This window comes from Lonchura striata, chromosome 3 (genome assembly GCF_050655825.1).
Source record: "Lonchura striata isolate lonStrDom1 chromosome 3, ASM5065582v1, whole genome shotgun sequence".
In the NCBI taxonomy this organism is placed as follows: domain Eukaryota; kingdom Metazoa; phylum Chordata; class Aves; order Passeriformes; family Estrildidae; genus Lonchura; species Lonchura striata.
In genome coordinates this window covers 65,356,142-65,382,687 of record NC_140705.1, presented here as the reverse complement: position 1 = coordinate 65,382,687, position 26,546 = coordinate 65,356,142, and the positions used below count along the sequence as shown (strand labels likewise).

The following is a 26,546-nucleotide window of genomic DNA, read 5'->3' as shown; positions in this document are numbered from 1 at the left end:
TGCACTTTTTGCTTTGCTAGAAAGAACATGTATTATTTTTCCATCTCAAGCATATGTCACGTCAAAAGCACCCAGATGTACCTAGCAACTAGATCAGTATTGCTTCTCCAAAACTGTGAATTTGTTCTGAGAGTGTTACAGGCTCTTGAGAAACCTGCAATGCAGACTGAATTTGGAATCCTGGCTGCAAGGGACAATTTGGGTATTGATATGACCAGGTGCCAGTTCTTCAGAAGAAATAATTTTTGGCATGTTTATAGCAGTGTATTTCTCGACAGAATCTGTTAATGCTAAACATTAAACTTGTCACAAGTAGCAGTTTTGCAAATGTGTAGAGGTAGTGGGCTTTCTAAGGAGAAACTTCTCTATGTTTTGTAAAGTAGAATCTAAAGTCTCAGTGATCTACAGAAGCCTGATCTAGATGATCTGGATTCCTACCCAGAATTCAAGCACATAATCACTTTTAATTCTTTAAACTTTAAAATTTCCTGTCTTCCAGAGGAGTGAAGCTATCAGCCCTATGAAGGCAGGTTTCTGTTGTGGCAACTGCTCTACCATTACAACAACTCCTGGAACCTGTGAAGAAACATCACAGCAGACATAACACTCTGATATTACCTTGACAGCTCTCCCTGGCTCCGCAGACTCCCATGCTTCTTTCATGGCTCTGATCTCATCTACTCGCCGGGTGTCCTTTTTCACCTCCAGAAAGTCTGCCTCTTTCTGGTCACTAACTATGCGTAAAATCCAGTAGGGTGTGTCTGAATCTCCTGGCTGAAAGTATCATAGACATAGTGTAGTCACTTGTATACATCTATTATCAGTCTTTAGGGTGAAGTCATGTTTTTGTATACTGGTGATTTTTCTGACCAATATACATTGTACAATGACAGACTCTGATATGCATTATGACACAAACAGAGGCTGCCAAAGGAAAGAACAATTATCTTGCAATGCCTGGAAGCTCTTTGAGGTGTTTTGTTTACATGTTTTCCCCTACCCCCATGCAGCATGTTCCACATTCCCAGTTCTTCTGAACAGTTTGTCTGAACAAGTGTTCTTTGTGTGATTTTTTCATGCAATTGTTTTATCTCCTCTCCTCCCACTAGAAGCCTTATTATATTCAAGTGGGATTTTTTGTACAGAAATAAACCTTGCTCTGTTTTATAAGGTTCTCTCCCAAGCACTTCCCAGTCTCTAAAACCCTTTAATGCATAGCTTCTCCAAAGTCACAGGGTAAGTAGGGCCTGATGACTAGTACACTATTCTGATGCCTGACCAAGAAATGAGATATTGTGCTGCATGTTTCAGGAAAACATATCATCTGAAGAAGCTTTACGCCTAAGACTTAGAACTAGGGTTAAGAGTTCAGCTCTTGTTTAAAACTAAAGGTGAACATCTTCTCTTTCTGTGAGGGCTCCATCTCAAAACTTGTATCTGTTTGTTTCAGTGTGGACTCCCAAGAACCATCATCCCAGCACCTCTAGTATAAGGCACTGTTCCAGAGCTCTGTATAATTAGGTGTGGATATGAATCACAGGGAAGTCTGCTGTGCAGCAAGGTTACTCAACTGAAAAAATCACTAGAGATTTCTTAATGAAAACCTCCATGGCTCTTTGCTTAAACTAAACACCATGAGGCAGCAAAATTCCCAGCAAAAGCAATGCCATTAAGCAAGAAGCTGTCGGTTCCTTCATTGCTTTCCATTAATCCGTTTGCAACCAATAATGTCAATTATTCCTTTTACAGCATAAAGGCTGGCAATAGCTTTTCAGACAGCCACAGAACACTCACATGGATTCACCCCAGGAGACAAGAACTTCCAAGTAAGCAAGTACACACCGCTTTTTCTGCCACTGTATGTCTGCATGCTAATGAAAATTGTGATATATGAGACAGGAACTGACTACAGTGGAAGACTTATTTCATCTCTCTAGGAACCCATGAAAGCCACTACAATGAAGGATTAATGGGACACAAACATGGTGAATTCTTGGAATTTAGTAAGCTTTTAGCAGAGACAGAAACTACACCAACAAAAGGAACAACCAGTTTTTCCTTTATACATAAACAAAGAAATGAACAAATTGTACTTCTAAACCCAGGATGTACATATTTTACATTCAAAAATCTTAATTCAACATTTCTCAAGTGCTAAGCTAAAAAGGTGGCAAAGCAGGGTATAGAGAAATACAAGGGATGTTAGAAGACATAGCAGTACTGATTTGCAGACCTGAGAATATCTCTATATTCAGTGCAAGGATGGTACATTCAATAAATCAAGGCTTTGGCTTTGTTCTCACCTGAGATTCAAGTGATGGACTTTCTGTCCAGAACTTTTCTTTTTCTATCTTCTCAAATGCTTTGTCTTTTGATCTTCTGGTTGATTTTGGAATATTTGCAATCTTTTTGACTTGGAAAGAAGTAAGAATTAGGGGAAAGCTGTGCTCCTCATACTTTCTCCTGTGTATTACTCAAATGTAGTTATAATGCATTATGATTTAGATAATGTCATTATTATCCATACATATAGTTCTCCATATAAAACCCAGGGTGGAATAACAGCACAAAACAGCCATACAGAGAGACAAGGAAAGCCAGTTAATTAGTTGACATTTCAAGTACTACCAAGAAAAGAGTATGAGGACCAAACAACTTTTAAAAACATACTTACAAAGTGAACACATTGTGACAGCCTTATTTGTCCTAAATAACACTTTAGCTAGGGCTTAATTGAGAGTTTTCCACAGTGCCTGCCAGCATTGCTACTTTGTGTATTGGTCAGCATAAAGACTGCAATGCACAGAATCACAGCCTGACTCTCATTTCCCTTCTACAGTCTTATACAACCTCTGTCAGTGTTTGTTATGCAAAGTGTTTGCTATGGACAGTAAGAAGCTCAAAACTGGTAAAGTCAATGTTCTCATCTCACATCCTAAGACTGTCTAGAGCACCCCATAAAAATGCAAGGAAGTTAAAACAAAGAAACATGTTTCAGACTCAATGCATATTTAAGAAATGCAAAATTGTCATTGTCAGAACTATCTGAGAACATTTTAAAATAACTATATTATCAAAATATATGTATATGTTTGAATTAATGATACTGAGAATTGACATTTGCAACAGTTATTTTGCAATGTCTTAGCTGGTGAGAGCTGTAAACAAGACTTCTTCCATGTCATATTGTTTTTAAAATAAATTAACAAATAAAGCATGTAAGAGCATATAACTTTAATAGCATAAAGAATGTGTCAGTTTAAACAACCAGGGATGAATCCAAAACACTATGAGAAAGATTTAAAACCTGAGTCTGAAATCTCCATTTCCTTCCACCTTCCTATTGCCTGAAACATTGAGAGAAGTGCTGAAAACCTAGATTTACCCAGTATGGTAAAACAGGGGATTTCTCTCAGAAAATGTTGATATGAGTGACTGTTTCACAGTCTGATGATAATAAGATATCTTTCACTTAATGCTTTTAAGGGTGATATCTATCACTTCGTGCTTTTCCAATTTCTTTCCACTGAGGACAAATCATCGTACTGCACAATTAATGAACTTTGGATGAGATCTGCATTGTCATGGCTGAGGTTACATGGATACATAAAGTTGTAAATATTAATTATATAGAAACATATTTATAACTCACATATAGCTCCGCATACAATACATATATATTGTATATAACTGTATTACATCATATATCATACATATGTTTGTCTAGAAATGGTATTATTCTTATCTCCTCATGCTACTTAAAACATGTCCAGTGACTTTTTACACCGAAGTGTAAGGCTTAAATTAGTTCAGTGCTGCTATATTAATTAATGAAAGCAAAAAATTAAGGTGGTCTCCACAAATATTGAATATACTAAAACAACTCCACAGGAAATGCAAATATAAAACAGTGATGACATAATTCAAAGTTATAAAATGATTGCATAAATGACTTTCCCTTTATTTTCATATTATCATTACATACTAACACCTTAAATCAGGCTGGTGTGCATGCATTATTCAAGGTATAATTAATTTTTAGAGATAAATTATTTGTTGTTTACACAAACACTCAAAGACATTCAGTATAGTTAGCTAAATTATCCCAGACAAAAACTTTTTATATAATGGGATACTATAAGCTTTGTCTGGTTTCTAGAAATATTTTGTGACTCTGAATTATAAGATTTTGATGCTCTGAACTTATAGAATACCCTGATAAGTTAGTAAAGAATAAGCAAGCACAAAAAATGACAGGGGCTAGAATGAGGTAATCTGCTTTAACTCCAGATATGAAGGCTTAGTGCAAGATTTAGTTGAGATCTCCAAGCTCTCCCATGTACTGCACTGTGCTGGTTCCCCCAGCCCTTCCCATTTCCTCAGCAGAGCAAGCAGTATCCCCAGTTTAGGGACCGACTTCCAGAAATGTCTGGAGGGGGCAATGACTGCATTTTGGCATGCTACCCACTCTGATTCAAAGGGACATGTGAACAGCAGCTCAGGGCTTTTCTAAGGGCAAAGCCAGGCAAATGCTTTGAATGGGATGTGGTAAGAAAGGCAAGCAGATGATACAGAAAGTAAAAGGCCATTCCAGCTCATAGCTTGTGCATCAATTGTCACAAACTCTCAGTGGCAGTTTTCATATTTGTGTGGCACCAAGAAAAGCTTGGTCATCACATGGGCTCGCATTGATGACACACAGCTGACAGCAACTTTAAAATTAGCTTCTCTACTGCTTTTCAATTATTTATACAAAAATTGAGTCTAATGCCAAATGGGACCCAAGTGATCATCCAGTCTGATATCCTGTCTATGACAAGTTCAACAATTGCACCAAATGATTCCTAGCTGAAACTCAGCTTCAGATTGAGATATATCAGTTCTCTTTTTTAGGCAATTTAGCTACTCCTGATTTATGAAATTTAAATTACATAGAATCTATGGTATTCATAGGTATAATACAGAGGAGTCTTTTGAAGCTGTCTTTGAGAAGATATCATGCTATTGCTATCTGAAATAGGCTCTGAGCATTTAGTGGGATTAGTCAGTAGTTGGTAGTAATGATTGTACGTTGCCCCATAAGGAACTTTCTGATGTCATTAAAAAAAGTTTCAGATGTTGCTTTTCCTTCTTTGACTGGACCCTCAGAAGGATTCCTGACAGATGGCAACATCAAAAATCTTTCCAAAGCTGGGCTCACCCAGACACTAAAGTCACAGAAAAATCACACCAGGATAGAAGCAAACCAATAATGTGGTTGCAGTAGTAGTGTGGGGTTAAGGTGTGGCTTAGAGATCTAGAGGACCATCATGTATCCTCTGTGAACTAATTGTTCACTGAACACCAGGCAAGTGATTAATCACTACCGACAGGCAAGCTGGGAAAGTGAAAGAGAGAGTGGGATCTGAACATCCTGTTAAACGTCCCATGGAATATTCTCCTTGGCATGAACCAGCAAGTCCTCCTGTGGGAAAATAAAATCTGTGGGAGAAACTTTCACCGCTCTGGAGGATAAAAAGGGATATTCCAAAGCATATTGCCTGTCCTGCCTTTTCAAACCTACCTCTACTATCTGGGCTGGGCACTCTATCTTCTCCTGCTTTCCCAGTTGCATAGACAGCCCTCACCAACAGCTTACACTCCCAAGGTAATTTAAGGCACTACGTAAAATACGTGCTGCAGTCAGCATTCAGAACACAGTGATGATTCAGCTCGGGGCTGTGACAGTTGCACAATAAAACTGATGATCTTACCACAAGAAAAATAAAACCAAAGAACCCAAAAAAATAATAGCCAAAAATCCTATATGCAAAATGAACCTCAAAATTATTTTGTTCACACAATCAAGCAAATGAAAATGGTATTAGCAGCTGCAAGATTGCCTGCTAATTATTTCCCCTTTACACAAGAATCTTGAGCTTACATTTTTAAGTCTTTTTTCCATTGTAGACTTGCTCCATAACAGTTCTCAGAAGAAAGAGGCAAAAAACCCCCCAAAAACCAAAAACAACAAAAACAACAAAAAACTACAAAAAAAAAACCAACCAAAAAACAAACAAACAAAAAAACCCAAACAAACAACAACAACAAAAAAAAAACAAAAAAAAAAAACAAAAAAGGGATAAAGAAAGAGAGGAAAGAATGAAGACATAAATGAAGTATAAATAAACTACATGGAACTTCCTAATTTCTGTGTACTTAGGTTTTCCTGCCTAATGCCTTTTTAATGTTTTGTTTGTGCAGTGTGCTCTTTAATTAAACATTTAATGGGATTTCATATATAATAAATATGACTTAAGTATTATTCACAAAGTAACTTTTGCTAACACAGTTGTTTTTACAAGTGTAAACATCAAGAAATACCAAATTATCATAGCATCTGTATAGCAGAGAATTTACTGTCTTCAAAAATGTTCTAAATAAGTATTTATAATATTGGTGAATATCAAGAGTATAGTAGTATGGGTCTTAATTTAAAGGGAGACTAGTTTAAAAGATTTTAGTAGAACTTAATACAAAGTTGAAATATGCTTTTGGTGTGATAAATTAGCTTTAACACAAAATTAACTCTAGATGGCAGTGTTGGTTTAGATGAAAAAGAGATATTTGAAAAGGAGAAAACTTTTCACATAAATTTTTAACCTGGCTCAGTTCAGCATTCTTAAAAATCACGTGGTGAAACAATACCTTTTTGGTTACATACCAATATTATTATTATTATATGAATTTTGTGTTTGACAACTTGTGTCACCAATTTTAAAATGGTAAAGGTCAGTTTTCAAAATTATTTAAGACTAGGTCACAATCAAGAAGAAATAAACATTTGAGCTTTCCCCCAAAATACTTAACTATAGTAAGCACTTCAGATAAATATTGCTGTTAATAGGGATACAAAAATAACACACTAAATATTAAATGAGTATTGGTTTTAAACTTTTTTCTATAAGTTGTGTTTAAATTTGTTGGTGGCCTAGGCAATCTGGTATCCTTGTATAAACAGAAACACTCAGTTAATAAAAACTGCGAAATGGATTTGGTTACTTTGAAAGGCAGAATTTATGAGAGGGCACAAAAATTACACCATTTAAAAATTATTGTATTTACACCATTTTAAAATAATCCCAAGAAAAAAATATGCTTGTTATCATTGACTGTAGCTTAAGCATTTTTGATGAGCATCAATTAGCATGGAGAAGGGGAGCTATGAACCAGAGTACTGCTACCTTGAATTCAGCATGAGAACACTCACGACACTGACAAGGTTCAGCAACGTGAGCTGAGAACTAGTGAAGAAACTTAAGAGAATAAGTGACCTCATTTGACCTGCAGTTTTACAGACCACACTGAAGCCGTATAAAAGGATATTGTCAAGTGTAAGCTGTCACTATGTAGCCAACTCAGAAGTGTAAGAGGATGTAACAGAATGTCTGTTGTGAGAAGCAGTCTGACAGGGAAAATGAAGAGAATGAATGCTGAGAAGAAAAGATGATATTGTGAAGAACACAACAAAATCCAAGCAGGTGAAATCATTGAAAGAGCTGCGTACAAGCCTGTAAGCCTACATGACATAGCTCCTCAAATGCTACTGAAATTGACTAAAGACTACAGTAAATCAAGAAGATACGTATTTTTAAAGTTGTGTAATAAAACTGAAGAAATAATGAAAAGTTTCCAATATTGCATATATCCCAAACTCAAGACATTTAAAATTATCCATCAGCAATTACTGCTGCCGAATTGAAGTTCAGTCCAGAGTACTAGGAATTACAGAAAAAAATACTTGACCAGACATTTAAAAAGAAACATGTAAATAGAATAAAAAGTGAGACATACCACTAGTGAATAAAACCCAAAACATCCTAAATAAATTTTTGAGTATTAGCAAGTGTATGCATATGAGGAAGCAAATAACTTCTTATTGCTTCTTTTAAAAATTGAGTCATAGAACTTTAATATTAACGAAAATCTACTGAATGATGGGTAGTAATATTTTCGGTTCTGCAGAAACCTAGGGCTGAGAACACAGGAGAATCAGCTGCATGTGTGTGTGATGTTCTGCACCAGCAGGTGGAGCAGGGCTGCAGCCTCTCAGCTCGTAGGGGATGCAGAGGCAAGCTACTGGGCACATTAGGTGTCTAAGTGCAGATTGTGGAAAGATCCACCTTTTTAGAAATGTACAACCTATCCAAGGAACTTCCATTCTTTCCAGCCCAAGAGGAAAAAGCAAGATAAAGAAGCTGGTGCTGTTTGTATTTGTGCTCCGAGTGTCTGTCTGAGATCTTGTAGCTGGCAATGTGTATGTATGTGTATACACACACATACACATCGTGTGTATGTGTGTCTATGTGCACATGCTTGGTGGGATTACATCTTCAGCCTCACAAACAGCTGGACCTGGGAATGTGCAGTGGCAGAGCCTTGTCTCTCTCAGGCTCTTGGGTCTGGAGGGACAAACTTGAACATAATAAAGATCTAAATAATTTTTGCCAAATTTGCTGATAAAAGAAGATGCAAATACAAGACATTGATCTAATTTACAGAATAGTGACTAGGATTCTCATATATCTTGGGATTGGTTTTTACTGCTCCTAAGAATAAATGCTATAATAATCTGTGAAAAATCAAAAACCTTTTGTAATTTCTGTCCCCTTCTATATGACTTAGATATACAGACTGTACTTGGGAGCTTTCCTAGTTTTTTTCTCTTGCTAAAATCTTCTCCAAACAGTACAGAAGGAATACATTTCCCAAACCAGGCCTTTCCCCTGCTTCTTGTTCAATGCATTTTCTTAAATTATCAGCAGGCATTTTTCTGTTCCAGATCTCTGCCTAAAGCTGAGCCCTAAAATCATTAGTCTTGCAGTGTATTCTGATTTCCTTGTATTTTGTGAACTGAAGATGTAGATTCATGCAAACTTCATTTCTAAGAATTACAAAACAAAAAGTTTTGTTGCCTTGTTATTTCACTCAGTGACAGAAAATTTGCTTGGAGCAATATTTTTTTTTTTATCAGTAACATGATACATTTGACTAAATATCTACTTAGATCAACCTACCTTTAATTTCATCTTTCTGCATTTCTTTCAGTTCCTGAACAAGTAAAGACTCACTCTCAGTGAGTGGCCAACTATCATGCAACACAAATGCCTCTATTGAATACTGGTGAGACTGTGAAAGAAAATGCAACATGCTGAAGTCGTAACAATTGCAGCAAGCATTCAAGACCTGCAGGTTAGTAAAGTGCCAGCTATTGAATTCAGCAAATAAAATACATCATTAATTTACAAGCTTGCACATAAGCATTCACAAGAAGCTTAAAAAATTAATGTTAATTCCACAGATCTTATTTTAATTCCTGTGAAGTTAAACAATTACTCATGTGTTTATCAAGTAAAACTAAACTGGACTACACAATAAGGAGCTACATTCCTGTAAGATTTCCATGTAACTTCCCTATGTATGCCATGTACTAAAACAAAGACTTTTGTCTTTGATTTTAAGACTTTCTACAGGGCTTTGGTCCCTTGTACTAGCACTCAATAATGCCTTCATTTGAGGTACAGGTGACAGGGTCCATGGGCTGTTTTAAACATTGTCTAAACTGAATTGGAAATCGTTATATTTAGAAACTGTTTTCCAAAGTTCTAAGGCCAGTTTTGAGTCAAAAGAAATAACTTTGGAGTTTATTTCTCAATAATTTTTGTTTTCTTTATTTTGTTGCAATTGAACTCAACTATCAAGAAAAAAATCACAGCAGAAAAACATGTGGAGATGTAAAACAAGAACTATTTCAGAAAGTATACTCAATTTCTCTAAAATAAACAATACTAAATGGCATCAAGAAAAAACAATGGTTTGACATTAGCCTCTCATAAACTTGGCTTGAGTAGAAGATATTATGTGTCTATTACTAAAGCTTGCAGCTGACTGGAAATAGGTGTTTCTCTTTGAAAACTATTACAGATGATCTTCTATAATATATTTCAAAGAAAGCTCATATTGAAGCATCAAAACTTTAATTTCATGTCTGGCAATTTTTGATCTTTATGAGCAAGTTATGCTATACTTGTATTGGATTTGCCAAATGAAGAACACTTAGAGTAAATCACCTCGATATGAAACCCTCTAGTTATTTAGTCATTCATACATGTATATTGTCCTTTTTTCATCACCTCATTCAAAAGCTATCAAAAATCTTAATTTTGGATTTTACCCCAGGATAAAAGATCTTTCCACATGTACCAAATGAATTAACAATAACCCTTTCACTGTTTGTTTTCTTTTTTTTTCTTCCCAAATCCCAGTGATTAACAAACTCTTACTTGTTGTGGACTTCCAACATTATTTTCAAAGCTTTCTGAGACTGAAGATTCATCTATTAATATCACTGAGCATTCTTGTACCAGGTCTGTCTTGGAAGAAGTTTTGCTGTCCTTTGGTGAATTACTACTTCCTTTTTTTAATTGTTCAGTTTCCAATCCCTTCACTGTGCTCCTCTGAATAATCTGTAGGTTTTTTACTGCAATATGACAAAAAAAACATCCTGAAATTCTATGAATTACTGGTATGAGGTAAACAGATATTCTCAGAAAGTATCAGAAAGAATTAACATTGTCCATTTTCTCATACTGGACTATACTCACAAGCTTCCAATTAAAATCATGTTTATTCCAAATACTACCATGATTTCATTTCACATGCAAATCAAAAATATCTTCAAAGGAAATAATGAGAAATTTAAGACTGTGTATACATGACTGTTGTTACTGTTAATAAAGCATATAATTTCTCCCCTCAAAACCCATACTTCTTTCCTGCACTAACCATCACAGCTCCATGCTATACACTACAAAATACAGAGAGTCTTGTGTGGGATCCCTTTGTAGCTAACCTAATTTAATAAATTGTGTAAAAGTGGGTGAAGGGAAGAGGGGAATTGGCCACAGTTTTGACACTGCATACCCTTACAGAAGTATCCTATCTCGTTGTGCCAACCTGAAACAAAGATCATAGCTAACGTGAGCTGAAAAAGACCCAGTCTTGAAAGGAGATATAAAACTATTTGTGATCTATCCTTTATCAATGTACATAACTGTCACCTAAGGAAGATGTTATGTGGAAAAACTGTGAAAACCAGAATGTTCTAAAGAAGGCCTGGCACAGAAATATTAACTCAGAAAATATAAATTTGTTTTCATTTTTAATGCCATTGAAATGTGTTATTTTGCCTGCATGTCTACAGAGGAAGTAAAAAGGTACCCTAAAAGTGAACATCTCATAGAAAATTGAATAAGGATAAAGAATAACACCTCTGGGGAAGTAGTTTCACTTGTATTACACTAAAGATCACCTGTGTTACACTGGACCATCAGCTGGGAAAACGATATTATTCTGACTTCACTGTGGACAAGAGGCTTTACTCCTCCCAGGGTTCATTGTATTAAAAAAGAATGATACTGCATCACTGCAATACTTTGAAGGAAAAATACACCCTTACATGCATGTTAATGAAACATCCAGGAAATTCACAGGAGGTGGCAGGACTATTAGACATCAGATTCAACAAATTTAATGCTGGTGTGTCAAAAAATAAATGCCCAATTAGAGGTTAAGTTTGCCCCTAGAAACTCAAACGGAACCAGGAAATATTGTTTCTTATGAAAGCCAAATGTCATGGATTATTTCCTATTGCCTCTTTCCTCTGAATAAGCCAGTGCTTCCTGTTCCTAAGAAAAGCAGAAGTCAGAAAATCAAAGTAAGACCTTGCAGAGATGGTCTCTTAAAGAGGTCTCAAACTCCTAATCACAAGTTCTGAGTTGCACTTGTGCATTGCATTCAGAATCTTTAACACCCTATTGCTGTCCCTGTGGCCAGGAAGCCTGTGAGAGAAATGTGAGGGAAGACAATACTGGGTTTCTTCTAAACCATTTCTAGGGTGCTGCAACTCTCTGGCTGTTATTTTGTAAAAGGTATGCCTAAGCCAGCCTGTAACTGTGGAATAGTTTCTCACTCAGCTGCTGCTGAGCTTTCTAGGTATCAGTTAACATCCCATGCTGTGAAGGTGAGAGTAGATGTAGCTCATAGTGGTTAGATTACTAGGTCTTTCACCAGAAGGAACCAAAATCATGAGGCTTTCACTCAATAGAAGTGCATTTGGATGAATAAGAATCAATATCCACAGATCCGAGTCTTGAATAATAGATATATGTAAGAAACCTGTTTCAAAGAAACAATTTGCATTCCAGATGGAAGAATAACTACATAAAGACATTTTCTAATTGGCACAAATTGCCTTTAGGTTACCATTTGCAATATTTGCATAAAGATTTCAAGTCAAGAATGATCTTCAGTGCCTGTCTGAGCATGGTTAGCAAGGGCCAGTGGATCTAATTTACAAAAGGGTAGCATTAAAGCAGTGAGGCCACCTAGATACACTCACTCAGACTCAAGAGAGGGGTGAACTCTACTCCAGGATGTGTGTGGGGCTTTAGGAGATGTGCACTGCCCTCTGCAGAACCTTACCTCTACCGAGCAAGACAGGTAGCGTTCAAGGGAGGTTGAATTCCTTAGGCTACAACTGGTTTTCATGAATACATCACTATTCTCCTCTTCTCTCTCTCCTAATCCTGAAGAGCTTGAGTATTGAACAATTCTATTAAGATTTTCCCAGAGGAAAATCCTGCCATGTAGATAATTCCTCTCAGAATGGTGGAATCCCCCATAAGAGTCAATCTTCTTCCTTTGCAGGAAAGATCCCTTGGAAAAGCTCCCCAAAATACAGACGTAGCCAATAATTTTCGCAATGGTCACCAGGTGGAGCTGGAACACTAAGTTTTTGTCTTACTACATACAAAACTATATGTCACTCTTGGTTTTCCTAAGTTCTGCATAGAAGAAACTTCTACCTCACTTCCATATTCAAACAAATATCTGAAAGATATTTTTATACTTCTTAACAGGATTGTATGAGACTGTTACTGTGGAAAATAAAAGGATTGTGAGTATTCACTTGCCCATCTGTACTTAGGCAACTGCTGTGCTTGTATCAACAAAACAAACAGTGGTTGCAACCTCCGTGTCAATATCTAAGTCCTTTATCGTCAAGGAAATGCTCAAGGTCCAAGTAATATGCTACATCTCAGAAGAGGTAAATGTATTCAAAATCAGTTGGTTTAATATAGTTTTTGAGCCGTAAAAGACATTAATAGAACAGCTGTGACTGGAGATGAATTAACAGTTCGTGGGTGGGCAGGGAGATGATGTTTTATTTGTGATGGTTGTGCAACAACATCACTTAAGAGAATTCTGGCAACACAGTGATCTGCCCTGAGAGGCAGAACATGTGTGGTAGTGAATAAGTGTCAAATTTAGGAATTGTATGTGGCTTAACTAACAAGATTTGTGCCAGTGGTATAGTATAGCAGTGTTTTGTTTATTCTTATTCTGAGAAAACACATTTTTTTAAAGAACAAAGAACTAGTTACAGAAGTAATCTTGTTGCATTGATTGTCAGCTGTACAAATCTTCACCAGAACTTGGAATCAGTATTTCTGAGTGTTTCTATACTGTTATTGTACAGGCCATAAAACACTTTTGACCAAAGAAACATGCTTTTACAATGCCATAGATCAAATGCCTACTGAACCTAGAGACACTCAGTAGACTGGGTAATACAATACACTCAGTAGAACCAATATGAGAGTATTTCACAATATTTTCATTTAATTTGGACACTATGAAAGATTCTACACAAAGTATCTTTGTGATATACAGGATGCATATTAATAGGAAAAGAACTTCAGTGTTAAGACCTGTTGGTCCAGTATGGTAAAAATATAATAGTAAACAGTAACAGCTTCATAATCATTCACCCCAAATGGCAACTCTCTATATACTCACACACATTTGATGAGCATCAGAATATTCATTTCAACTTCAAATATGGCCTAAAATCATAACAGGATTTTAGGGCTACCACTGCTAAATAGACCCTGATTCAAAAACCTTCCAATTTTCAATCAGTTTAATGTATCAGGCATTTCACCAAATAATCCAAAGTGGATTAAAATAATTTTAAATTAGCAGAAATTATTTGTATCATTGCACATTAGAGCTAGAATGTTTGTGTCTGATTTCTGAGGATATTTTGCAAATTTCTCACATGTGTCTCCTGGTAGACTGGCAAAAGCAAAACACCACTTCTAGTTATTTTGCCCCATCCTATCCCTTTCAGCATTTGGTGGAATCCATTTCTCTTCTCTGTCTTGATTGTGCCTTTTATCTTATTTCAGTCTTCAGACTATCACCTTTGCAAGGAGATAGTTTCTCCTTCACTTTACATGGAGTAACTTGGCAACTTATTGCCATTACTGTTATGTTGATCCTAAGCTGAGATATTTTATACTTTCCTCTTTCTATTTCCACCAGTCTACCATTAAGTTTACTAGACCACTTCCACATCCCAAAACCATTAACCAAAAATAGCTACTGATTATCTTGGTAACTCAGAATCATGACAGGTTTTCTCTGCCTGCCTTTAAAAACCTAATGTTTTCATTGGATGAATGACATTTTAAGAGCATGGTCTCCATAGGACTAAAATATTTTTATATATTTCTGGTAATAACAAGATGCAGTTGAGACAGAACCAAGCTGTTTCATAAATATTATTAAATTAATTATTTTTTCCCATAAAGCATTGGAATTTCATATTGCACATTATGCTAAAGGATCATTTTTGGAAACTCCAGAGTTTAAAACAGTTAAGGTGAGAAGAAGAAATATAACGCTATTTTGGGCTTTAGCAAAGCAATAATCCAGTATTTGAACAATTTGTCTTTGCCTTGGGTTCTCAATATGCTCAAATAGGCAAACTCAGATTTATAGAAACTTATTATTTACAAGTTTTCATAGAAGGACTGAAGACTTTCCTATCTTATATAACTTGTGCATAGTGGTCTTGCTGGGGAGTACAGTAGCAGACTTGTTGTCTTATAAACATCTATTTATTTTAGCAAACTTGTAATTCTTATGAAGAATTAATTGTAAAACTAAAACACAAGTATAATGAACAATTCAAAATAGCACACAAATGAAATGGAATAATTTGATTTAGAAGTGAAACATATAGAAAACAGGAAAACAAATGTAGATTATCAAAGAAGATGGCATGGCAGTTGCCTCTAAAATCTATTATGTATAAAAGAAGTACAATGGAGACAGGCAGATGGTACTTAATTTTTTGTTTAAAATTACCTGAGCACTACAGGGTCCATTGTTGAAAATATGTCTAAGAATTATGTACCTCATTCAATTGTACTTATTGGTTTTGAACAGTGAAATTAATTAATGAAAAGAGCAGGGAAAAATAGTATTTTCCATGATTATCTACAGTTACTGTAAGAATGTATATCCTGAACTGAATAAAATTATTAAATATGGCATACAATACTTACACTGGGAGCTCAGAAGTGATTGATTACTCCAGAAATTAAAAACTGGGATGACTGCATTGCCCTTTCCAATGATACTTGTAATTTCCTTCTCATTATCTAGGACTTGTAGTTTAATGAGCACATCTGAATTAGAGGTTTGTACCTGCAATGTAGCAGTATGTGGTGCTCTGACCTTTACAAAATACCTAAAGAGGAGGAAAAAATTATAGCAATATAATCAACTATACCTGATCATTCTTTTTATCAAAGTACCTAAATGTTGTGCTGAACTGGAAGCAAACACTTAAAATTGAGTTACAAATCAACTGTTTTCCTGGAATCTGATGGCTAAGTTTCCTGTAGTGAAGTTTAATGCAGTGAATCAACAGAAAAAAGCAAGTGCTGCTGCTGAAAAATGGGGTGGTCCAGCTATTTCTTTTTTTTTTTTTTTTGCATTGCCTTATAAAATGTCCAAATAGACATTTGACTGCCTACTGTCCTTTTTTTTGTTGAATATCTTTAGTCAGATTAAGGAACTGTATCATTACTAAAGTACCTGAGGGGAAAAAAAGCATTATTTGCTTTCAAAAAGGAAGGGATATCTCCTTTGATAGCAGTAGCTACTTTGGTCAGCTTAAAAGACTGTGGCATTAAAAACCAGTTGAATTAGATTCTGAGGACAAAATTCAAATAATTGTTATGTTAAAATAGTTCAATAGTTGCTACGCTGTAACCCATTGATTTATGTATTGTATGATTTTTGTCCATAAATTCAAATTGTTATGACTAATCTCACCAAACAAGCAAAGAAATGAAAACAGACAAAAAAATTCATCACCTTGACTTCAGCATATTTGGAGCTAAAAATACATAATTTTTTTTTAAGATTGGTAATATCAGGAGAGGGAAAAGAATGAAAATCATCAAGAGAGTGCTTACAAAATTTTAGTTCATTTGTTTTGTTTCCATTACATGCTTTCTTTGATTATATTGAAACTGCTTCCTTCTCTTAAAGAGACTTGTATTCTAAGAATAATCTGTTGGTTTGAAATATTGAAAAAGCTTTCAGGAATCAAGAGAAAATGTTTTAGAATTAGCCTTGAAAATATACACATTCAATCAGCTCTAAGCACAGGGCCTGTTTTAGTGTAATGTGTAGGTCTTTGTGTAAAAACTTAAGTATAGCAATTTAGGAATGGTAAGTTCTGAACTCAGAATGGATTTTAATGAACTTTAATTAATTAAAAAGGATTAATAAAAACTAAATCACGTTTGTTAAATATATTCTCCTAAAAGAATCAGCATGCTAAAACAAAACATAAATAATTTTTTTTTTGCCAATACTGTAAGATGGAAATTGGTCTAATATATTAGGGGAAAAAAGTGTTTTAATATATGTTTATTCCCCAAAAGTATTATGGAATTTCAATAAATGGGATATAGATAAGACAGAGCTTACAGAAATGCAAAATACTGAATTTTGATTTTAAAGTTACAGTCTGTGTACTTCACACCTGTTCTTCATTAAATAGTGGCAATATTTCTGAAATAACACTTACAATCAAATGTTAATTAGGTAGCCCATAACATTCAGATATTTGCATCAATTTTCTCCCCTTTGAAGAAAGAGGAAAGAACATATTTTCCTGGTAGGGATGACCGATATAAAACCCAGAATTTATTCATTCTTCTCTCAATATATACCTAAAGAGTAGGAACTCTTTGTTGGGTATGTAATACTCCTTAAACTGCAGAGTAGAAAAGGCATTATTTACAGCTGCACGAGAGAGAACTGGAAGGGCACTGTGGGAGCTGATGAAGCGGAGCTTCCATTTGCCACCTGCCACAGCTTGGTCACCAGTGTGGGCTTCAGCCACAAAAGTGTATCCTTTCTGAAAAGGGAAAAAAGTCATTTTTACATGGCAGTAACACGACTCAAAAGGCACTCTGAGACTACATGCAACATACTCTTTATCCATTACACTTATTGATATAATAAGATGTCCTTCATCAGCAAGAATCTTATAACTCCAGTCTATTCTAACTTATGGAGCACCTCTTATTTTAGTAATTTATATTTGGCAAAAAGTTACATGGCAAGTCAAACCCAATTTCATCCAACTGGAAAGCTGGCAGGTGTTTTTAGGGACAGATACAACAAAAGTAATTTTCTAACCAAATTATTTGATGATTTAAAATGCTCCTTTCATGCTTAGGCAGTGTGAAAGTAGGAGCAGATGAGTTTGCTGTGTGGAAATTTAGAGATCAGATTACTTCAGTCTTCAAATTAACATCTACCCTAATTTAATAATGCTACTGCAGACGAATCATGAAATGACACTACATTAATCTTATTTTTCTTAATATATTAAGAAAAAATATTTCTAGTATTAGAAAATTCAAGTAAAAAAATGTGACACAATTAATAAGGCTGATGCAGATTTAGGTGCTCTTCATGAATCCTGAGAACAGGTATATGAGGAGCTAGGATTTAACATAAAAAATTCAAACTTTGATTAATTTGTATTTGTGGAAATGAAGGCAATGTGAATGTGATTACTTGAAAGGCAGAGGCAAGAAAAAGAGATATAAGGAGTGAAATGGCCACGTGTAATGTTGCAGGGGAACTCAGAATTAAGTCCCTTTTTCATGTAGTCTAACTAGCCCTAATAACTCCCTATTTCAAATATTAAAATTTCATGTTCCACCACAGAAATAGTCCAAATGAAAATTCTTTGAAAGGCTCTATTTCTTTCAGTCCTCTTCTAAATTGCATTTAAAGAAATCATCATTTATCAGCAAAAAGAGCTTTGTTGAAAAATCCTTATAATAAATAGGGTTGTGATTTCAGAAGTATCCAATAATCCAGGGCTGTGGCTCCATGAATACTGAATATTTAGAATGAAAGTAAAATAAATTATTCATTATTCCAATTTGTGCAACTGTAGCAGTAAGGCACTTTACAACCTTTAATCACCACAAGGTAATAGCAACCACTCAGAGTAACCATTCAGGAGAACTCACTTATTTAAACATCTAGTTAAGCACAGACTCACAAGGCTCTCTGTTCCTATCAAGTATACCTGGAATCAGAGAAGGATTTAGCTAGATATTCAACTGCTTTTTGACAGCATGGGATGCATGAGAAGAACAAATTCACACCATTTCTCTTTGATACCAATCTATAAAGCTAATGTTATACAATCGTAATGTTCACTAAAAATATTCAGAAAATTCAGACTTGGGACCAAAAGTTTGAGTGAGCACTTTGTAAATACTACAAGCAACTAGAAAGCACAATAACTGAATTTTGTGTCTGGTGGGAGGATCAAGTCACTACTGAGAAATAAGAAAACAGATGTCAACATTAAATTTATGTCTTTCTTGTAAATAACCTTCAAAAGGTTTCACTACTTACTTAGATACCCTGTTACAATTCACTGTCTCTAGAATCAGAAAGGACTGTTTTCTAATATACCACCGAAATTAACTTTATGGCAAAGTAAGATGAATCCCTTATGTCCTTCTATGTCTAGTCAAGAGAAATAACTGAGCAGTGTCCTTGCTCAAACAGACTTCTATTTTCTAGACTATATATGGTGGTAGTGATGATTTCTTAAACTTTTATCTATGTAGGTCAGCTGAAGCTTGAGTGCTTATCTCTATCCTTTTCTACAATCTGTTCTAAAGACTTGTAAATAATAGAGTAGAATAAAAAAAAAAAAACAACAAACCAAAAAAACCCCAATAACTAAAACAATTTCAACTATATCCAGAGTAGAAAAAAAACCACAGAAAAAAATTTTAATGCAACCCAAAATATCCAAATAATGCTATCAAGTACCCAGTTTCCATCAAAGTTGTAAAGTCTGCAAAAAGAAGACAGACATTATTGCTAGTGTGCAGATTTTATCTTCATTGACAATCATTCTGAAATGAATTTTAATGTGTTCCAGAAGTGTCTCTGAAGCAGAGTAACAGTATCTGTTGACAGGATTCCTTTTTATTTCTGTTGTAAATTGCTGAGTCATAGTTTGGAAGCAGAACTGGTAGTTGTATTTTTATTTTTAAATTACTTTTTATGTAATAATACTGAACTTTCAGAATTCATGCATACTGAATAATTTCTTGCTTGATGTACTACATTGTTGACTATTTTTTACAAAATACTGTTACAAAAAAAATGTAACAGATTAAAGTAATACCATTGTGTTTGCTAATTACAAATGTCTTGTTAAAGCATCAATAGAGCTTTCAAAAGCATGTGCAGATCCACTGAAACAATAATCAACTATTTGGAAATGGGAAGAAACAATCTAAATTGTAAAGCATAAGGTTATATATTTAATGAGAAACTCAAGAGCTCAGTGACTGAGAATTGCATTAAGAACAAGTAGAAAAATACAGCATACCTGCACAATTCTGCTTTAATACTCTAAAAATCACTCTTTACTGCTATAAACACATTTAATATTACAAAATATCAACCATTAGTTTAGCAAATAGTAGTAAAACTGTGGGTTTAAAAGAGGAATTCTTTAATAGGGAAGAGCAGTAAACCCATGAAAAGGGCCTCTTTCATTAGTAATTGACAGAATCATTGAGGCTACTGTGCTGTACCCTAGAAAATACATGTCCTTATAGTTCCTTATGCAAAATTTTATGACCACAAGTTAAACACTGGTACAAAGTTTACTGTGCTCAGTGTTATGCAGGATGAACAGGAAAAAAAAAACAACCCAAAACAACAGCAGCTGGAAAGAGTACAGAGGAGAGAATAATCAAAAGTTGACTAATAAATATTCAACACAGTAGATCACTGACGGTCTCTGTTCAAACTTGCTTACAGGAGTGTGCTTTTAAGTAGAACACTATGACATAGTTAAAAATCTTCACAGAATTTGGGCATTTGTTATTATTTTTAAAATTACACTTTTCACAACAACTTCTTGCATTTACCTTGTTTTTGGGAAAAACATGAGGTGTCACTTTGAAAAAGACATGTGGAATTTCCTCCTGTGTGTCATTATCAAGAACATGAAGTCTGCAGGAAGGGATAGTGGTAAACACCTTTGTCAATATAAACATGTCTTCTGGGACAATAAATATTTCTCTAAAAAATAAAAATTAAATTATATCATAATTAGCTTCCCAAATAAAAGGATATGTGCAATACAAAGCAAAGAATATTGCCATGGTTTAACCCCAGCCAGCAATTAAGTACAATGCAGCTGCTCACTCACTCCCCACATTCAACCTACCTGAGGGAAAGAATCGGAAAGAAAATATAAATCTTGTGTTAATAACAGTTTAACAACAGAAAAAAAATATACTAATAAATATTCTAGTAGTATGAATATTTTTAACAATTAGGAGAGGGAGAGGCATAACAGAACCAGAACAGTAACAAAAGAAACAGAAGCAGAGGCAGTAAAAAAAGAAATGAATGATGATCAATACAACTGGTGTCCACCCACTGACCAATGCCCAGCCTGTTCCTGAGCAGTGATCAGCCCTCTTTCAGGTAATCATCCCCCAGTTTATACACCAAATGTGACATTCTCTGGTATGGAACATCCCTTTGGTCACTTCAGGACAGCTGTGCTGGCTGTGATTCCTCCCAGATTTTTGTGCACCTCCTCATTGCCAGAGTGTGAGACACTGAAAAGTCCTTTGCTTGGGGTATGCACTCAACAACCAAAACATGAGTGTGTTATCAATATTGTTATCACACTAAATCCAAATACACTGCACTCTACCAACTACTAGGAAGAAAATGAAGAAGAAATTAAGAAGAAAATGAACTCTATTCCAGCACAAGCCAGAACAAGCACATGCCAGAATTTAAGGAAAGCAGACAGGTTTTTAAGCAGGTTAGTGAAAAAACAGTGTTTTACTACTCCCCCCATAAGAGTTCTAAAGGGCTCTGTGAAACTCACCTGAAAACCAGAAACCAGGCATTTGGTGGTTGATCAGCATATGTTACTTCATATTCAGTGAAATACATCTTACACCATTCATCTTCATAACAAGGAAACATTTCAACTGAATTACAATTTCTTTTAAATATTCCTCTGGAAATCAGAAAACAAGATAAATACTTCAATCTAATCATGATGGTGTATATATATATATACACTAACTTCTACTTATGCTGATCATGAAGAGCACTACTTTGTGCATGAATGCAAAACAACATAAAATGTGTTACTAATGTATCTCTAGTAGTTGTTCACACTTAAAAAAAATTGTGGAGGGATCAGTTCTTTCAGACCTCATGATAAATATATACACTTATTTCTATCCATCAGCCTACCTGTGACTACAGCTGCTTCTAATATCCCAAGATGTTATGGCTTCTACAAAATTGTACCTCTTACTTTTTCATTTTTTAAAATGAGTATCAGTTAGCATATCTTCACTTTATAGTAAGTTGTCATCTTAAAGCTGTGGAATCATTAGGAGATTAACATTCTTCATTTAGTTTTAAAACTTTTTGGAACAAAGGAATAAAAGCAAAACTTATTGGCCAAAGTGCTAGATTTTTATGTTAAATGGAAATCTGTTAGCTGTTTAAAAAAAAAGCACAAGCACATTAGCATGATTTTAACACTCAAATGTATCCCTCAGGACACTGCCTATGAACCCCATAAGTTTTATAAGTCTGAAGGCAGGCTAAAAACTGCATCTCATCTTTGCTGATGTAGAAATGCGACAAATATAAAATAGATGGCTAATATTTGTAACAAGGCTGTGGTTGCAGAGTCATGATCCCATCAATGTACACAGGGGCTTTACAAGATTTTTCACTAAAAGGTGAAATGAAATTATACCTGGTGTGAGTGTTGCTCAAAATGCTGGTTATAAGGAATGAGGATTTATACCCACAGGCAGTAATTACTGCCAGTTTTCACTTCTCACCCCTGGAAGAAGTGATTTATTGCTAGATCAGTTGTGTGAACACTTGCAGGAAGTTTTTTTGAGGACTTAATGGAAATATGTGATTCCCAGAGAGTATTAGGCTTGCAAATTACTTAATGAACACTGCTGAAATTAGAATAGTCATCTTTCCAAAAACTGTAATAAAATATCAGGGAAAGCATACAAATACACCTACTACATTTCTACTACCTAGAAATGCACCTACTTCAAGCAAGTGCAACAAAAAAGTCCCTATTGAGATGATAAACTGTGTACAATTACATAGTAAAGTTATCTTCTTTCTACTGTCAATCAAGATTGCTTAACAGATAGCACAAATCAAAAAGATTCCTTAAATCAGGTGGTTAGCTGCTTAACTAATGAATCAGTTCTATACTTATGGAATCAGCCTACCAAATACTAAAAAAATTAAATACATGCCAAAGGTAATATTTTAGATTTAAAAAAATCAGAAAAAATTGGTAACATATCTAAAAATTATATTTTACTCATATAGGGTACACAGAATAAAGCACAGCATATATTTACTATATGCTTCATATATTTAGTATACAGAGCATATATTTAGTAAAAAACATTTAAGCCCTTCCATCAGGTTTTGCAATTTTGACACTAATAATGCTCTTTACCATGCTTATTTTGTGAAAAAACAGTTTATGACAACTGCCTGAAATAAAATAGTTTGATTTATTCCATGATTACCTTAACAATGTTACAGCACACTGTTCAAAATTTAACTCAATCATAGTCCACAGGTTTTCCAAAGTTTCTTCAACATCAGTGTTTTCTTTTGTACCTAGAGATAATAAAATAAGTTATAAAATGTAACATCCAATTTTGTTATTGTTCTAAATTTACACCTGCCAAATACTTCTGAAAAAAATCACTTGCACAAGTAAATTGCCTTATTTATTAGGAGTTTTGGAGAAGTCTCACTGAGCTGAAAATGTCTTTTTCTTTGACAGAGTATATTCCATTCATCACCATCTTTGTACTTCTCGCAAAAATTATGTGATCAATATTTTCTCCAATTTACATTTTTTTCTCTATAACATGTAGTGATATTTGGCAATCTCTGTCCTCAGAGAATATGCTATTTAAGTCCCAGAAGCTTTCATCTGCAGATACCAGGAAGGGAATAGGGGTGCACCTAAACTATCTGTGTAGCTAACAGGAAAAGAATTAGGCAGCTCCAATGGGTAATTCACTCCATCCTTGTTGGATACCTCACATAACAGGATGTGTTGTCATCTCAAGGTGTCTGCTTCTCTACACAGAATACCAATGAAGACTTAGACTAATTTTCAAGTTTTCAGTAGAACAATACAAAGCTTGGTTTATTCCAGTACATACCTTATCCTTTTAAAAATAAATGTCACTTTGCTAACTTGAATGTGTCTGGATTCAAGCAACAAACTTGGAATCTCAGACTAAAGATATTCTTGTTAACCTTTTGATATCAGCCTAAAGACACTTAAAATCATAGCAAAGTCTTTTCTAATCTGGTTTTTCTGAAATTACAAACTAAGAACCTGTAAGTACAGGGCCTATATTTAATCCCAATCCTTACAACTCCACTCAGAATTTTGTGGTTGTTATCTCTATTTCTTCCTGGACAGTGGACACTGCACTTGGACACAGTATTCCAGTTGAGATAATACAATTGCTGAATAGGAAATATGCTACAAGTCCTGAACTGCTATGCAAGATTCCTCTATCTATATGCACAAGAATGATGGATAGTGTCAGTATAGTGTCTTTGGAAGACAGATTTACACTGATACTGTGTGTGTTCCACTGATTACTCATTACAATACTTAGGTTCTTTTATGCTTTTATGATTTCCTTTACATTTCCAGAAAAAAAACCCTAACATTTAGCCCAGCTCTGACCTAAATCTATGTTAATAAAAATTCTGGTTTAGTATCTATGCAAATCTAGGCAGGTATATCTTTCAGATACTTTTTCGTATCATATGTGCTAACTTGGGTGGTTAGGTGTACTTAAGAGAATTACAAGTTCTATTTCATTACTTCCAGTTAATTTTGCCTAGATATTAATTAGTAAAAAACTCTTTACAGTGAAGATTTTAATAAGATGAAGTATGAAACATTTTTGAAAGGCATTTTTAAATGACACACCTGGTTCTCTGCTCTTCAATATTTTCCTAATATAGGTCCCTCGCCAGATGGCTTGAATTTTCAGAGCTGCTGCCTCTTCTTCAGATGTGGGAGTTTGATTCTCACAACTACTAAGGGATTTCTCCTCACTGCTCTCTGAAGGATTGGAAGAATGAGTAACATCAACAAAGCTGGAAGTCCTGTTGCTGCCTGTAACAAATTTAAAAAGAAAAAAAAATAAAAACAAACCAGCAAGAGACAGATTTCAAGCATAAATCTTCTATGATGAAAATATCACTCTTGCAATTTTTTCTTACCATAAGTTGGAGAAAATATATTGTATAATTACACAAAGTCAAAATGCCAGCTACTTTGCTAATTACAAACATAAAATAATTTAATTTTTCTCTCCATGGACAGCTACTGCAGGACATTTTTAAAAATCACATCTCCTACCGTAATTTCGAAATGTTCTTCCAAACATGAACCAAGAGGATTTGATACACTAAAGCCTGACTCTGTGCACAGCTTAAAAGAGCTTCACAAGATTTTGATTACTTTTTTCTCTCAATCTGATAATTTTATTAACTAATAATTTCAACACCAGTGTTGTTCAAAACATTTTGCTTAACCCTCACAAAGGAGCTACAGAATAAGAGTAAATTCTATGATAAAGGGAGAGTTCATTTATCTGACTTTATGTTACCAAGGAGTTTCAAAGTGCAACAGAAATCAGTGGGTATTGACAGGTTAGCAAAGAAGTCTTTGAAGGCACTGTTGCCTAGAAATTAGCATCCTGGGAGCCATCAGCACCAGGACGTAGGGAAGGGTTTGGGGAGCAACACTCCCAGGGACCAGTGCCAGAGGGGTAGTTTGGGACTGCACACATACGAAAAAAAGGAAGCAAGACAGTGTGATAGGAAGGAAACAATGCTGCAAAAGGAAGTACCAATAAACAAAAAGAAGAGGAATTTGCTTGAGAAATGTAGACAGCATTGCAGGCAAACAAGCTATCTTAAAATATTGCTTTCATCAGCCAGATCACACATTTCAATCAATCACTTTTACTCAATATTGCTAAATCTGGTTGTGTTCTCAAACCATCATTTCTCGTCAGTATTGCATTTCCAAATCCTAGAAAGCCTCTTTATTGCTTGGGGACTGGAAGATTACACAACCCCACTTCATTAGAAAACACATTAAAAGTCAACAATATGAATGGCAAAACCACTTTTATAAAACAGACACATATACTCAATCACAGAATAACACAGACTTGAGTGGACCACTGAAGGTCATCTGGTCCAATCCCACATCCAAAGCCCGATCAATTTAGAACAGGTTTCTCCTGCTCTTGAATAAACGTCCAGTCCATTTTTTAATACATCCATAACAATGCAGCATTCTTTTCCAATTTTTGACTGGTCTCATAGTGAAAAAAGTTTTCCTAATATCTAACTGGAATTTAACATGTTCTAAGATGTGTTCTGTCTGTGCATCTCTGGAAAGGTTTTGGTTCTCCCATTCATTCATCACTGTAACACACTTCAAAATTAATTTGTTCGATCTACAAACTTGTCTAGTTTACAATTAAATAACCCAGTGGCAAGATGACTTCTGACCCACTAATCACTGTCTTCATGGAAGGGAAATAGACTTTGATTTTCAGCTCGTGCTTTGGCTCAGAAAAATTAGTTCTGCAGCAGAGCCTAAATTCCTCATATACAGCAAAATAATGTATTATAAAGTAACAATTGTATAACTGTGAACACACATATACACAGATTGACCTCCTAGGTAACAATATCCTAAAATGGAGCAGGAATCAATAAAACAGAAAAGTAAATACAAAAAGAATTGGTATGGTGTTGCCCTGTGAACCAGCTAAAAACTTCATCCACTGGCATGCTCTATAACTAGAAGTAAATACCTATAACTCTAGAAATAAAACATTTCATTTGTGAGGAGAAAGAATATATGGATATACAGAAAGTTAGTTAAATGTTAAGCTGTTTCTGAAAACAGAAATATAAAAAATTTGTATGGAATA

General features: G+C 34.9%; 1 protein-coding gene across 11 annotated transcripts in view; it reads right to left on the bottom strand.

Annotated features, from left to right (window-relative positions):
• Nucleotides 1-26,546, bottom strand: part of ADGB (androglobin) — a 103,454-nt gene that overhangs the window by 6,878 nt on the left and 70,030 nt on the right. For 6 of the 11 annotated variants that reach the window (XM_085575371.1, XM_085575366.1, XM_085575363.1 and 3 more), the window contains 10 exons: nt 24,518-24,706; nt 23,079-23,172; nt 21,374-21,508; nt 20,394-20,547; nt 17,139-17,326; nt 15,456-15,640; nt 10,323-10,519; nt 9,057-9,225; nt 2,304-2,413; nt 619-774 (listed from right to left, as the gene is read on the bottom strand). In XM_085575371.1, coding sequence (XP_085431497.1) covers nt 619-774; nt 2,304-2,413; nt 9,057-9,225; nt 10,323-10,519; nt 15,456-15,640; nt 17,139-17,326; nt 20,394-20,547; nt 21,374-21,508; nt 23,079-23,172; nt 24,518-24,706 — 1,577 coding nt within the window. The remainder of the gene's footprint in view (nt 1-618; nt 775-2,303; nt 2,414-9,056; nt 9,226-10,322; nt 10,520-15,455; nt 15,641-17,138; nt 17,327-20,393; nt 20,548-21,373; nt 21,509-23,078; nt 23,173-24,517; nt 24,707-26,546) is intronic. The other 5 variants (XM_085575364.1, XM_085575369.1, XR_014953808.1 and 2 more) reach the window with 4 other exon arrangements.